This window comes from Pogoniulus pusillus, chromosome 40 (genome assembly GCF_015220805.1).
Source record: "Pogoniulus pusillus isolate bPogPus1 chromosome 40, bPogPus1.pri, whole genome shotgun sequence".
NCBI lineage: Eukaryota > Metazoa > Chordata > Aves > Piciformes > Lybiidae > Pogoniulus > Pogoniulus pusillus.
In genome coordinates this window covers 4,521,723-4,533,837 of record NC_087303.1, presented here as the reverse complement: position 1 = coordinate 4,533,837, position 12,115 = coordinate 4,521,723, and the positions used below count along the sequence as shown (strand labels likewise).

At 47.9% G+C, this 12,115-nt stretch overlaps 1 protein-coding gene across 5 annotated transcripts in view; it reads left to right on the top strand.

Annotated features, from left to right (window-relative positions):
• TLK2 (tousled like kinase 2) overlaps positions 1-12,115 on the top strand; it is a 55,279-nt gene that overhangs the window by 27,340 nt on the left and 15,824 nt on the right. For all 5 annotated transcript variants that reach the window (XM_064174181.1, XM_064174183.1, XM_064174184.1 and 2 more), the window contains 4 exons: positions 402-512; positions 2,309-2,445; positions 4,839-4,991; positions 10,031-10,097. In XM_064174181.1, the coding sequence (XP_064030251.1) occupies positions 402-512; positions 2,309-2,445; positions 4,839-4,991; positions 10,031-10,097 (468 nt within the window). The remainder of the gene's footprint in view (positions 1-401; positions 513-2,308; positions 2,446-4,838; positions 4,992-10,030; positions 10,098-12,115) is intronic.

Here is a 12,115-nt window from a genome sequence, read left to right as displayed (position 1 = left end):
AGTGCAAAGGGAGTTCTCCATCCTTTTCCTCTGCCAGTATTGTGGCTAAAGAGGGAGGACATTCCAGGGGTGACAAAGCTATTTTGAGATGGGGAAACATGATGATGTCTTAAATGCTTGAAAAAGTAATGAATGAAATTCCTTGTGCCTGTGTTTAGTCTTTGTTCCTTAGTTCCTTAGATGCAAAGCAGGATGAAGGCACTTCCCTGTCCCAGAGGGGGAGTAAGATTTGAGTAGGTTATAAAGTAAAGAGCTCGGCTTAGATGAAGAGGAATCTAGTCAGTTTTTAATCCTGCTGGTTTGTTTTCTTTAATGCTGGAGAAACTTCTTCCTAGGTGATGCTTAGTTTGGCTCTTTGAGTGGTGTAAATCAAAGGCTTTTTCTTCTCTGTTTGCTTTTAGGCCAACTGCGATTTGAGGCGGCAGATAGATGAGCAGCAGAAGATGCTGGAGAAGTACAAGGAGCGGTTGAATAGATGTGTAACAATGAGCAAGAAGCTTCTCATAGAAAAGGTGAGCACTTGCAGGCCTGGTTCATGTCCTCAGAAGCTCCTCAGTCTTCTCTGTAAGCAGTGGAAACCCTGCTCCTGTAGCTGCGGTGACAAAAAGCAGCTGGAATTCTGGCTTGGGTGACTTCTCTGCAAGTGGAAACGGATTCCTGAGGCTGAAACTCACAGATTGCATTGGGTTGGAAGGGACCCTCAGAGCTCATCTTGTCCAGCCCTCTGCAGTCAACAGGGACACTTCCAACTAGATTAGGCTGCCCAGGGCCATATCAAGTCTGATTTGGAATATCTCTGTGAATGGGGCCTCAACGACATCCCTGAGTAGCCTGTTGCAGTGTTTCACCATCCTCATTGGGCAGAACTTCTCTTGATGTCCAGCCTAAATCTCCTCTGCTCCAGTTTCAAACCATTGCCCTCGTCCTATCCCCACAGGCCCTTGTGAACAGTCCCTCCCTAGCCTCCCTGCAGGTCTTCTTCAGATGCTGAAATCTAGCTGTAAGGTGTCCCTGGAGCGTTCTGCTCTCCAGACTGACCAGCTTCAATTCTTTCAGCCTGTCTTCATAGGAGAGGTGCTATGAAATGGTTCACAATGGTTTGGTTTGATTGCTTTTCACAGTCTGAAGCAAGGGAGGGGAGACCACTCTGAAGTCTGAGCTTAAATGTAGCAGGCATGGCTTGGTTTGGAAACTCTTACATCCAGAAGATGGCACAGCCCAACTCTGGCAGTAAAAGAGCAGTGTCCCATTGTGCAGTGACATTGCTAGATACACTCTGTGACATGGGCAAGTGATTTACATCTTACCTTCTTTCACAGAGCAAAGCTGGAGATGGTTTCTTTGTTTAAGACTCAAAACAACACATTAAAGGCACTGGGGAAAGTGCCAGGCTGCTGTTTGCCAGTGTCCAGCCTGCTTCAGTGTTGAAAGATTTCCAGGTTTCCCAATGGTTAAACAATGCAGGGCTTTGATTGCACTTTTCACCTGCTGGCCAATTACATCTATTGTTTGTGGGCACTGGATGGGCAAAAGCAGCAGGGTGCTGGCCAGTACATACAGTCTGTTTGAGGGGATTTTGTCACAGAACTGATTGTTCTTGGCTGCATGGAACAACCCTTTCTGGGAGGATTTGCTACTGGGCAAGATGTTAGGTAGACCTGGCATCTAGATGGGTGCTGTGTAGCTCCAGGGAGGAGCTTTGTCCTTCATCTTTACTCCTGACTGACTGAAACTTTGCTGCTCTCATCTCAAACCTTGGAAATTTCCTCTCACTTAACAGAAGTGCTCTGTGACTGACACCACCACTAATTGATTTTTTTTTTTTGCCTGTTTGTGACCTAACTGAGATTGTGTCACTTCTGGGAGTGGTGCAAGTGTAGGACCGAGCTGGCTGATTGCTGTATCTTAGTCTCGACAGTGATTCAGGTTCTGTTTTCTTCCTTTGTCTTCTGTTGGAGTGAATAAGGGGCTAATAGGAGCCACGTCTGGAGTCTAGCTAAGCTGCTGATACAAAAGGGATAGTTTTAATCCTACTGCTAGACTGATTTCAACTGATGATAGAGTGTATGAGCTGCTCAGACAGTAATGGGGAAGGCACGCTGAGGCTAAAATGTCAGCAAGGAGGCAAACAAAGACCTGTCAGAGCAGCGTGAAGCACCAGCAACAGCCTGATGGATGATTTTCAGCCAGGTTGCAGATAAGCAAAGCTGAAACAATGGCAGGTCATAAGAATTGCTAGAGATGTGAAACAGCACAGCTCTCAGCTGCTAATTTATGCCTTCTCTTCTTGCCTGTGTTTTGTTTCCAGTCAAAGCAGGAGAAGATGGCATGCCGAGACAAGAGCATGCAGGATCGCTTGAGGCTGGGGCACTTCACCACCGTGCGGCACGGAGCCTCTTTCACCGAGCAGTGGACGGATGGCTACGCCTTCCAGAACCTCATCAAGTGAGGACAAACACTCTTTACCTTCAGAGATGGCAAAGATCTGCAGTTGTGCATCACCTGCCTTTGCACATCAGGATGTGGGAATGGTGTGGCTGGTGCATGGCAGGAGAGGAGCTCAGCTGCTGACACTGGGGAAGGTTTTGGTGTTGAAGTGAGGAATGTGTTTCCACTCAAACCTCCAGAGAACTGAACTGGAATTGAATTGCTTGAATTGGCCTCCAGGTTGAGAAGCAGTAGGCTGCCTGCTAAGACTTCACCTGGAGTACTGCACCCTGCACTGGAGAGACGTGGACCTGATGGAGCAAGTCCGGAGAAGGGCCACAAATGTGATCAGGGGCTGGAGCAGCTCTGCTATGAGGACAGGCTGTGGGAACTGGGATTATTCAGCCTGGAGAAGGCTTCAGGGAGCCTTCTAGTACCTGAAGGGGGCTAAGAGAAGGTTGCAGAGGGACTGTTTGCAGTGATAGGATGAGGAGCAATGGTTTGAAAATAGAGAAGAGAGATTTAGATTGGGTGTTAGGAACGAGTTCTGCACCACGAGGGTGGTAGAACACTGGAAAAGGTTGCCTGGGGAAGTAGTTTAGGCCCCATCCCTGGAGATATTCAGGGTCAGGCTTGACAGGGCTCTGGACACCCTGATCTAGTGGAGGATGTCTCTGCTGACTGAAGGGAAGTTGGACTGGATGACTTTTGGAGGTCCCTTCTAACACAAAGCATTCTATGATTCTATTCTCAATGCACCTACCTGACTGGGCAGCATTTAGGGTAGAGAGTGGACCAAACTCTTATGTGTATCATGAGCCAATCAATTTGATTTGCATCCTTGCATATGTTAGTCAAGGCAGGCTAATTAGCTGCTGCTTTATTTATTTTTTAAGTAGAAAGCAGAGAAGCTTAAAAGAGAAAATCCATACTGGTTAACTTCTTCTGCCCCCTGGCAACAGCGATCAAAGGGGCTGCAGAAACCTGGAAATGAAGATCAGAGACCTTTTATGCAGGATGTTAATGGAAATAGCCAGCAAATTCCCACCTGGCCTAGACCTTGAAGTAGGACTTGGCAAATTAATTGCATTGGAGAGAGAACTCTGTGTGATCCTTTAAATTCATAGCACTTCTCTGTAGGCTGATAGGGAGGTGCAGCTCTTGTTAGACACAGATTAAGGACTTTATAATTCTTCTTTAGTTTGTGCTGTAAGACCTGGAATACTTCAGGAATATTTACTTGCAGTCTCAGGCTCTTATAAAAGTGAATTAAGTATGGAAATGCTCATTTAAACTTGAAGTTTCGAGAGTGCTTTTATCACTGCAAAGTGATTTAAGATAAAACCTTTTTATCTTGGAGGAGAGACTTTACTTAGGGAAATTGGGAATGGTGTTAGCTACGTTGCAGAAAACTTGCAGGGAGTTTTAACTGGACCACTGAAGCACAGGGATAGTTTTTTCAGACAGTGCCAGGCTTCAGGAATAGTTTTAACAGGAAAGTTTGAGATTTAAAACAGAGCCTTCTAGGAAAAAGTGTGTGGAAAGTTGGTGACTTCCCCTGGATCTTTGGCTTTTCCGTGAGGTTAGCAGCTCCTTGGTATTGGATATCCTGCATGAATAAAACCTTTCACTTAGTAAAAGCTTTCTGGGGGCCAGGAAAAGAATCCCCTTTTATGCAAAAATACCTTTAAAAATCTGAGTCATGATGTTTGGCACATCCTCCTCTTCTGCACAGAAGTGCTGTTGCCAATCTGCAAGTACAACTGAGCTGAAATTCATAGGATCATAGAATGGTTTAGAATGGAAGGGACCTCAAAAGTCATCCAGTTCCAACCCCCCACCATAGGCAGGGACACCTCCCACTAGAACAGGTCGCTCAAGGCCTTGGCCAACCTGGCTCCAGAGAGGGAGCATCCATAACCTCCCTGGGCAGCCTGTGCCAGTGTTTCACCACCCTCACTGGAAAGAACTCCTAACATCCAGTTTCAGTCTCCCCTCTGCCACTTTAAAGCCATTCCTCCTCATGCTAGCGTTACAAGACCTTGTCAATAGTCCCTCCCCAGCCCCCTTCAGATACTGGAAGGCTACTGCAAGGTCTCCTGGAAGCCTTCTCTTCTCCAGGCTGCTGAACCCCAGCTCTCTCAGCCTGTCCTCAGAGCAGAGCTCCTGCAGCCCCCTGAGCATCTTGGTGGCCTCCTCTGGACTGGCTCCCATGTCCTTCCTGTGGTGGAGGCTCCAGAACTGCACACAGTACTCCAGGTGGTGTCTGAGGAGAGCAGAGTAAAGGGGCTAACCCCTTTCCTTGCCCTGCTGGCCACACTCAGCCCAGGACTGGGAAGAGCTGGAGGTAACCAGGTACATGCTGCCAGTTACCTGCTTCATGGTTGTTTTTTTTTTTCTACCTTCTCCAGGCAACAGGAAAGGATAAATTCCCAGAGGGAAGAAATAGAAAGACAAAGAAAGATGTTAGCAAAACGGAAGCCACCTGCAATGGGCCAGACCCCTCCAGCCAGCAACGAGCAGAAGCAGCGCAAGAACAAGACCAACGGAGCAGAAAACGAAACGTAGGTGACCTGACCACCCTGGGGCATGGCAAAGCTGAGTGCTCTCACCACAACACACAACATCTGCTGGGCAGTCATAGAATGGTAAAGATTGAAAAGGACCTCTAGAGAGACAGTCCAACTGTCAAAGCAGAATCATCTAGGGCAGGTCACACAGGAATACGTCCAGAAGGGGGTTGAAGATCTCTGGAGAATCACAGAATGTTAGGGGTTGGAAGGGGCTTCAAAAGATCACAGATGTTAGGGGTTGGAAGGGGCCTCAAAAGATCACAGCTTTACAGGATATTAGGGGTTGGAAAGGACCCAAGGAGATCATTGAGTCCAACCTCCCTGCCAGAGCAGGACAATCCTATCTAACACAGATCACAGAGGAACACATCCAGACAGGCCTTGAAAGGCTCCAGAGAAGGAGACTCCACAACCTCTCTGGGAAGCCTGTGACAGTGCTCTGAGACCCTTCCAGGAAAGAAGTTTCCCCTTGTGTTGAGCTGGAACCTCTTCCTGCAACTTATACCCATTGCTTCTTGTCCTCTCCCAGGGAGCAGTGAGCAGAGCCTGTCCCCCCTGTCCTGGCAGCCCTCAGATACTTATAAACATTTATCAAATCCCCTCTAAGACTTCTCCAGACTCAGCAGCCCCAGGGCCCTTTGCCTCTCCTCGTCAGCCATGCCCTCCTGTCCCCTGGTCACCCTTGTAGCCCTCTGCTGGATCCTCTCCAGCAGATCCTTGTCCCTTTTAAGCTGGGGGGCCCAACATTGAACACAGTATTCAAGGTGAAGTCTCACCAGGGCAGAGTAGAGGGGGAGGAGAACCTCCCTTGGTCTGCTGGACACCCTCTGCCTAATACACCCCAGGATCCCATTGGCCTTCTTGGCCAGCAGGGCACATTGCTGTGCCATGGGCAACTTGTTAGCCACCAGCACCCCCAGGCCCCTCTCCACAGGACTGCTTTCCAGTAGATCCCCCAGTCCAACTCCTTGCCAGAGCAGGGTCACCTAGAGTAGGTTACTCAGTAGGAGTCCACAACTCTTCTGGGCAGCCTGTTCCAGGGCTTCAGCATCCTCACAGTGAAGAAGTTTCTCCTCATGTTGAGGTGGAACCTTCTGGGTTCCAGCTCATACCCATTATTTAGGACAGCACTGAAAAGATCCTGGCACCCTCATTCTGGCACCCACCTTTCAGATATTTATAGACATTGATCAGATCCTCCCTCAGCCTTCTCCAAACTAAGCAGCCTCAGTTCTCTAAGTTGTTCTTCATAGGAGAGATGTTGAAATGGATTCTTGCCCTTGCCTCTAGGCTTCGCTCCCTGCACCAATGAATCTTGTGGAATTAGCCTGGCATTCAGCCACATCTGCCTGCAGTTCTAAATAGTTTTTGTTGGACTAAACCAAGAATCTTTGCTGAGTCCAGACTTTGCATGAGCTTAACTTTCTTGGGTTTTGAATATAGCTACTTGCAGTATTCCTGCTGCATCGAGTTCGGCAAGCGGCGTCTGGCTGGAGCGTTGCAGCTTCAAAAGCGATTTCAGGATCACTCATCCCTGCTGCTTTTTTAAAGGGAAAAACCAAATGGCAGGCATTTAGAGGCCTTGATTTCCCTGAACTGTCTGCTGAGCCTTTTCAAACGTTCATTTGGTATGCTGCAGGAAGAAAGATGCTCTCTCTCTAAAGACAGTGCCTTAAGCGTTGACCTGTATCTCCAAAGCAGTCCTTCACAGATCTCTGAGTGGGGGAAGAGGGAAGGAGTTGAAGTGTTGCTCTTTCTTCTTACAGAAGACTTCTCTTTTTTTTTCTTAACCTCTTTTGAAGTCACTGATGCTCTAAGAGTTCTTTAGATAGGGAATCTGTGTCTCACAAGAGATTTAGGGCATTGCTTTCTGCAAGCTTTTGAGAGTTGGAAATATGTTAACTCAGAGAGTTTCACAGGATCACAGAATATTGGGGGTTGGAGAGGACCTCTAGAATCTAAACATCCAGTCCAGCCCCACTGCCAAAACAGGATCACCTAGAACAGGTCACACAGGAGCACATCCAGATGGGTTTTGAAAGTCTCCAGAGGAGACTCCACAACCTCTCTGGGCAGCCTGCTCCTGGCTCCAGCACTCTCACAGTAAAAAAGTTTCTTCTCATGTTGGGATGGAACTTTCTGGTTCCAGCTGGTACCCATTGTTCCTTGTCCTATTACTCATTGTTCCTAGTCCTATTACTAGGCACCACCAAAACCAGCCTGGCATCTTCACCCTGACACCCACCACTTGGGCAGATATAAGGATGCCTCTTCAGGCTAAACAGCCCCAGGTCTCTCAGTCTTTGATGTTCAAGTCTCTTCATCATCCTCATCATCTCTGTTGGACTGTCTCCAGCAGATCCCTGTCTCTCTTAAACTGAGGAACCTCAAATTGGACACAGTATTCCAGGTGTGATCTCAGCAGGGCAGAGCAGCAGGAGAGCCTGCTGGGCACACTTTTCTTGGTGCACCCCAGCATACCATTTGCCCTCTTGGTCACACAGTCTGCTTTGTCTTGCTGTCGACCAATGCCGTAAACTCTTGGCTTTTTGTACTCTTAAATCTCCTGGGCACAACCTGACCTCAGAGTTCCTGCAGCCCTTTGAACTTGTAGTCTTGATCTTTGAAATAAACACCTAAACTTTTGGTACCATAGAATGGTTTGAGTTGGAAAGGACCATTAAGATCATCCAGTTCCAAGCCCCCTGCCATGATCAGGGACACCTCCCACTAGAGTAGGCTGCTCCAAGCTTAATCCAGCTTGCTCTTAAACACTCCCAGGGACAAGGCATCCACAGCTCCTCTGGGCCAACTCATCCCAGTGTCTCACTACCCTCATATGAGGAACTTCAAGAGCCAACTTTGAGGTTAGCTGTATCTGACCTAATTCAGGCTGTTGGGGGCAGCTGGGGCTGGGGGGGGGCTGAATGAACAAGTTTGTGTGGGAACCAAGAGAGCATGTAAATGTTTGTGGTACCAGATGTGCTTTTGCTGTACCTTTCATTTGCAATAAGCAGTTCCTGATAGTCAAAAGTCTTTCAAAAGAACCTTGGCTTGTGAATTCTGCACTAAATTTATCATCTAACAACTGCTTTAGCACTTAGTTTGAGTGAAGCCTTGAGCAGCCAAGGCTAGTTGTCCATGACAGGGAGGTTGGAGTAGATGATCTCTAAGGTCCTTTCCAACCTAAGGCATTCCATGATTCAGCTCTGTGGACCCTCTGCATTACCAGCAGTGGAGAGGTGAACACTTGATCAGGTGAATGTTGCCTCCTTTCAGTTTGCCATGCAGTGAGCCAAGGTCCTACAACCCTGCACTGACACAGAACTTGGTGGTCCCTCTTGAAACTAGTTGTGGTAGTCTCAAATTGTGCCAGAGGAGGCACAGGCTGGATGTTAGGAGGAAGTTCTTCACAGAGAGTGATTGACATTGGAATGGGCTGCCCAGGGAGGTGTTGAAGAAGAACCTGACTGAGGCACTTAGTGCCATGGTCTGCTTGATTGGCTAGAGCTGGGAGCTAGGTTGGACTGGATGAGCTTGGAGCTCTCTTCCAACCAGGTTGATTCTGTGATTCTCTGGTGTTGATGCTGTGGAGGCTCTGTGCACTACCCTTTGTGCTAAGCAGCGTGCTAAGAGCACAACTGCTGCAACAGGAATCCTCCTGGGCTATGCTCTGAACTCCAGTGAGATTCAAAAGCAGATATTTATGTGCTGTCCCATGCATATCTTGTTTCCAGAGTAAACAGATGCAATCAATAGGAGCTTCAGGGCTTCGTGTCCACTTGTGTGATGCTTTTACCAAGCTCCTTGTTGGCAGCAGTGAGAAATTAATGATTCATTTTTCTAAAGGGCTCAGCACATCAGCACATTCCACAGGTAGTGGGATCTGTCATTAGTGCAGTGGAAGGCTGTGCTTTACCCCTGTCCTGTGTGGCACATTTTGGCTAGAAAAGACACTGCAAACAGTATGAAACCTTTTGCTTCAGGCAGCCATCCAGGACAGAAACTTTGCACATCACTGCCCCTCAAAATGGGCATTGTTTTCCTTATCCCACTGCTTCCTAACTACACACGAGGTCAGAGATACAGTAAGGTGAAGTAAATTGCCTCTGGAAACAGCTTTGGATAGCCTGAAACAGAAAAAAGTTCTGAATGCCACAGATCGCATCAGGTTGGAAGAAACCCTTGAAGGGCATCTTGTCCAACTCCTCCCTGCAGTCAGCAGGGACACCTCCAACTGGGTCAGGCTGCCCAGGGCCACATCAGATCTAATCTTGAATGTGTCCAGGAACAGGACTTCAGCCACATCTGTGGGCAGCCTGTTGCAGTAATTCCAGGTCATTGCTGTGTTTGCAGTGGCTCTGTGGTCTACTGCTAGTCCCAGAGTGAGTAACTGGGTTAGATTATCCAGCTGTTAGTACAGAGGAAAATTTGGGAGTCAGACAGTCAAGAAAACTTTAATGGAAAAATAAGGTGTGGAATCATAGAATCAGTCAGGGCTGGAAGGGACCACAAGGATCATCCAGTTCCACCCCCAATGCCATGGGCAGGGACACCTCACACTAGGTCAGGCTGTCCACAGCCTCATCCATCCTGGCCTTAAACAGCACCTCCAGGGATGAGACTTCCACCACCTCCCTGAGCAACCTGCTCCGGAGTCTCACCGCCCTCATGCTGAAGATCTTCTTCCTAACATCCAGTCTGAATCTCCCCATTTCCAGCTTTGTTCCATTCCCCCCAGTCCTATCACTACCTGACAGCCTAAAAAGTGCCTCCCCAGCTTTCTTGTGCTTCAGTGCTCCATGTTTGGGTTGTGGTTTAGATTTCTTTAGTCACTGTTCTAAATAGGTGGCGTTAGGATCTTACACTTGAAATTATTATGGTGTTTTATCAAGTTTTAAGCTTTTCATCTCCTTTTGAATTGATTATTGTGGGGGGAAAATATATCAATAATTGCAGAGTTTGTCTAAAAGGCAGTTCCCTTTGTCCATGTTGATGCCTGATGTGTTGGGTCTGTGTCTCCTGTGCAGGTTAACGTTAGCAGAGTACCACGAACAGGAAGAAATCTTCAAACTCCGACTAGGTCATCTTAAAAAGGTAAGAACTCCCTGCACCAAGGCCTTGTAGGTGGCTGATTGATGGAGTGTTCTATGAATGCTCAGGTGGAGCCCAACCTGCAGTACTGTGTCTACTTCTGGAGTCCCCCAACACAAGGACATAGAATTGCTGGAGTGCGTCCATGAAGATGACTCAAGGGCTGCAGGACCAGACTGAGCTGGGGTTGCTCAGAAGAGAAGGCTCTGGGGTGACCTTAGAGCAATCTTCCAGGGTTTTAAGTGGGCTATAGAATAGCTGGAAAGGATCTTTTTGCAAAGGCAGGGAGAGGGAGGAATAGGAGGATTGGCTTCCAACTGGAAGAAGCTGGATTTAGATTAGACACTAAGAAGAAATTCTTCCCTGTGAGGTCAATGAGGCGCTGAAACAGGTGGCCTGAAAAAGTTGTAGAGATTCCAAGACTGGAAGTGTTCAAGAAATTCTTTACAGTGAGGGTGCCCAGGGAGTTTGGGGCTGTTCCCTCCATGGAGGTGTTCAGGGCCAAGTTGGATGAGGCCTTGAATAATCTGCTCTAGTGGGAGGTGTTCTGCCTATGGCAGGAAAGTTAGAACTGGATGAGCTTTAAAGGTCCCTTCCAACCCAGACCATTCAATGAAATCTCTCTGTGGAGGTCACTACTGATTGTTTGCTAATTGAGAGAGTTTTCTTGCTTAAAAACCATTGCCAGGAGCTTGTAATTTATCTGTTTCCAAGGCAGTGGCATTCAGGAAAGATGTTCTTAGCTTGAGTGAAAAGGTAGCTACATCCTTGCAGTCAGGATATCCTGCAGGAAGTTCCACTGCTCTGGTACATCTTGCTCTGTCACTTTGACCTGGGCTCTGTCTGATATGGGGGAGCAGGAAGGAATGGACCAAGGGAAGAAAATTACAAGAACATACCAAAACCTGCAGCTCTTCTTGACATAGAATCACAGAATGGGTTGGGTTGAGTTGGAGTGGACCTCAAAGCTCATCCAGTTCTGACCCCCTGCCATAGGCAGCGACACCTCCCACTACAACAGGTTGCTCAAGGCTTCATCCAGCCTGGCCTTGAACACTTCCAGGGAGGGGACATCCACAGCCTCCCTGGGCACCCTGGCTGTGAAGAAATTCTTTCTCTGTTATATGGAGTAGCCAACACCATCAGGAACAGCCCCACCAAATCTCTTGGGCTGCTGGAAGCCAGCCCTGCTGGGGTGGCTGCACTGCATTTTTGTTTTCACATACAGTTGCCTTCAGTAGCAACTGCACCTGCCAGTGAGGGTATGTTCAGGGAGGCTTTTGGTTACCTTTCAGTGGCAATGAGCATTAATTAAATGTTCTGGGATGCCTCAGCAGCCAAAGTGCTGCAAAGGAATGGGTATCTCCTGCCACTTCCTACTTAGCTGTGGTCTCTGCTCAGGCCCAGGAGCTTTCTCTCCTGCATGAAGCAAAGAGGATGCATGAAAATGCATTGCTGGAGACCTTCTTTTCTCAGGTGGTGCCTGAGCTCTGCTCTTAGGTTTTCCCTCCTATAACCTTGGCACCCAAGTTGAATGCAAGGCCTCATTTGTGCTACTGTACTCCTTGTTCTTTTCAGTGGCAAGGGAAAGTTAATGCCCACCTGGAATCTGCTGGCACTCTGCCTGTTTTATTGCCCTGTGAGCAGAGAGCAGTGATACAGGCAGGAGTATGCCAAAGGCATGCTTGCTCTGCAGCTTCCACATTGCTGGAATGGAGTAATTACAGGTCCATCTATGCTGGCATGTGTGTGCCAGCCTGGAACAGAGGAATCCATTTGGAGATGGACCTTACTGGAAAATGAAGTCACGTTCTGGGATCGTGGCATTGTCTGGAGCTGTGCTTGTCCTTCTCCACTTTTAGAAACTGGTTCATTCTTCAGGCTTAAAAATAGAACAAGTTGAGAAGGGAAGGAGCAGAGTCACAGGACAAGTGGGTAACTGTGTCCCTTGAAATACCAAATAATGCTGCTGAAGCCCTGTCCACAGTGCTGTGAACTCCAGTGCCACCTTTGAGAACTAC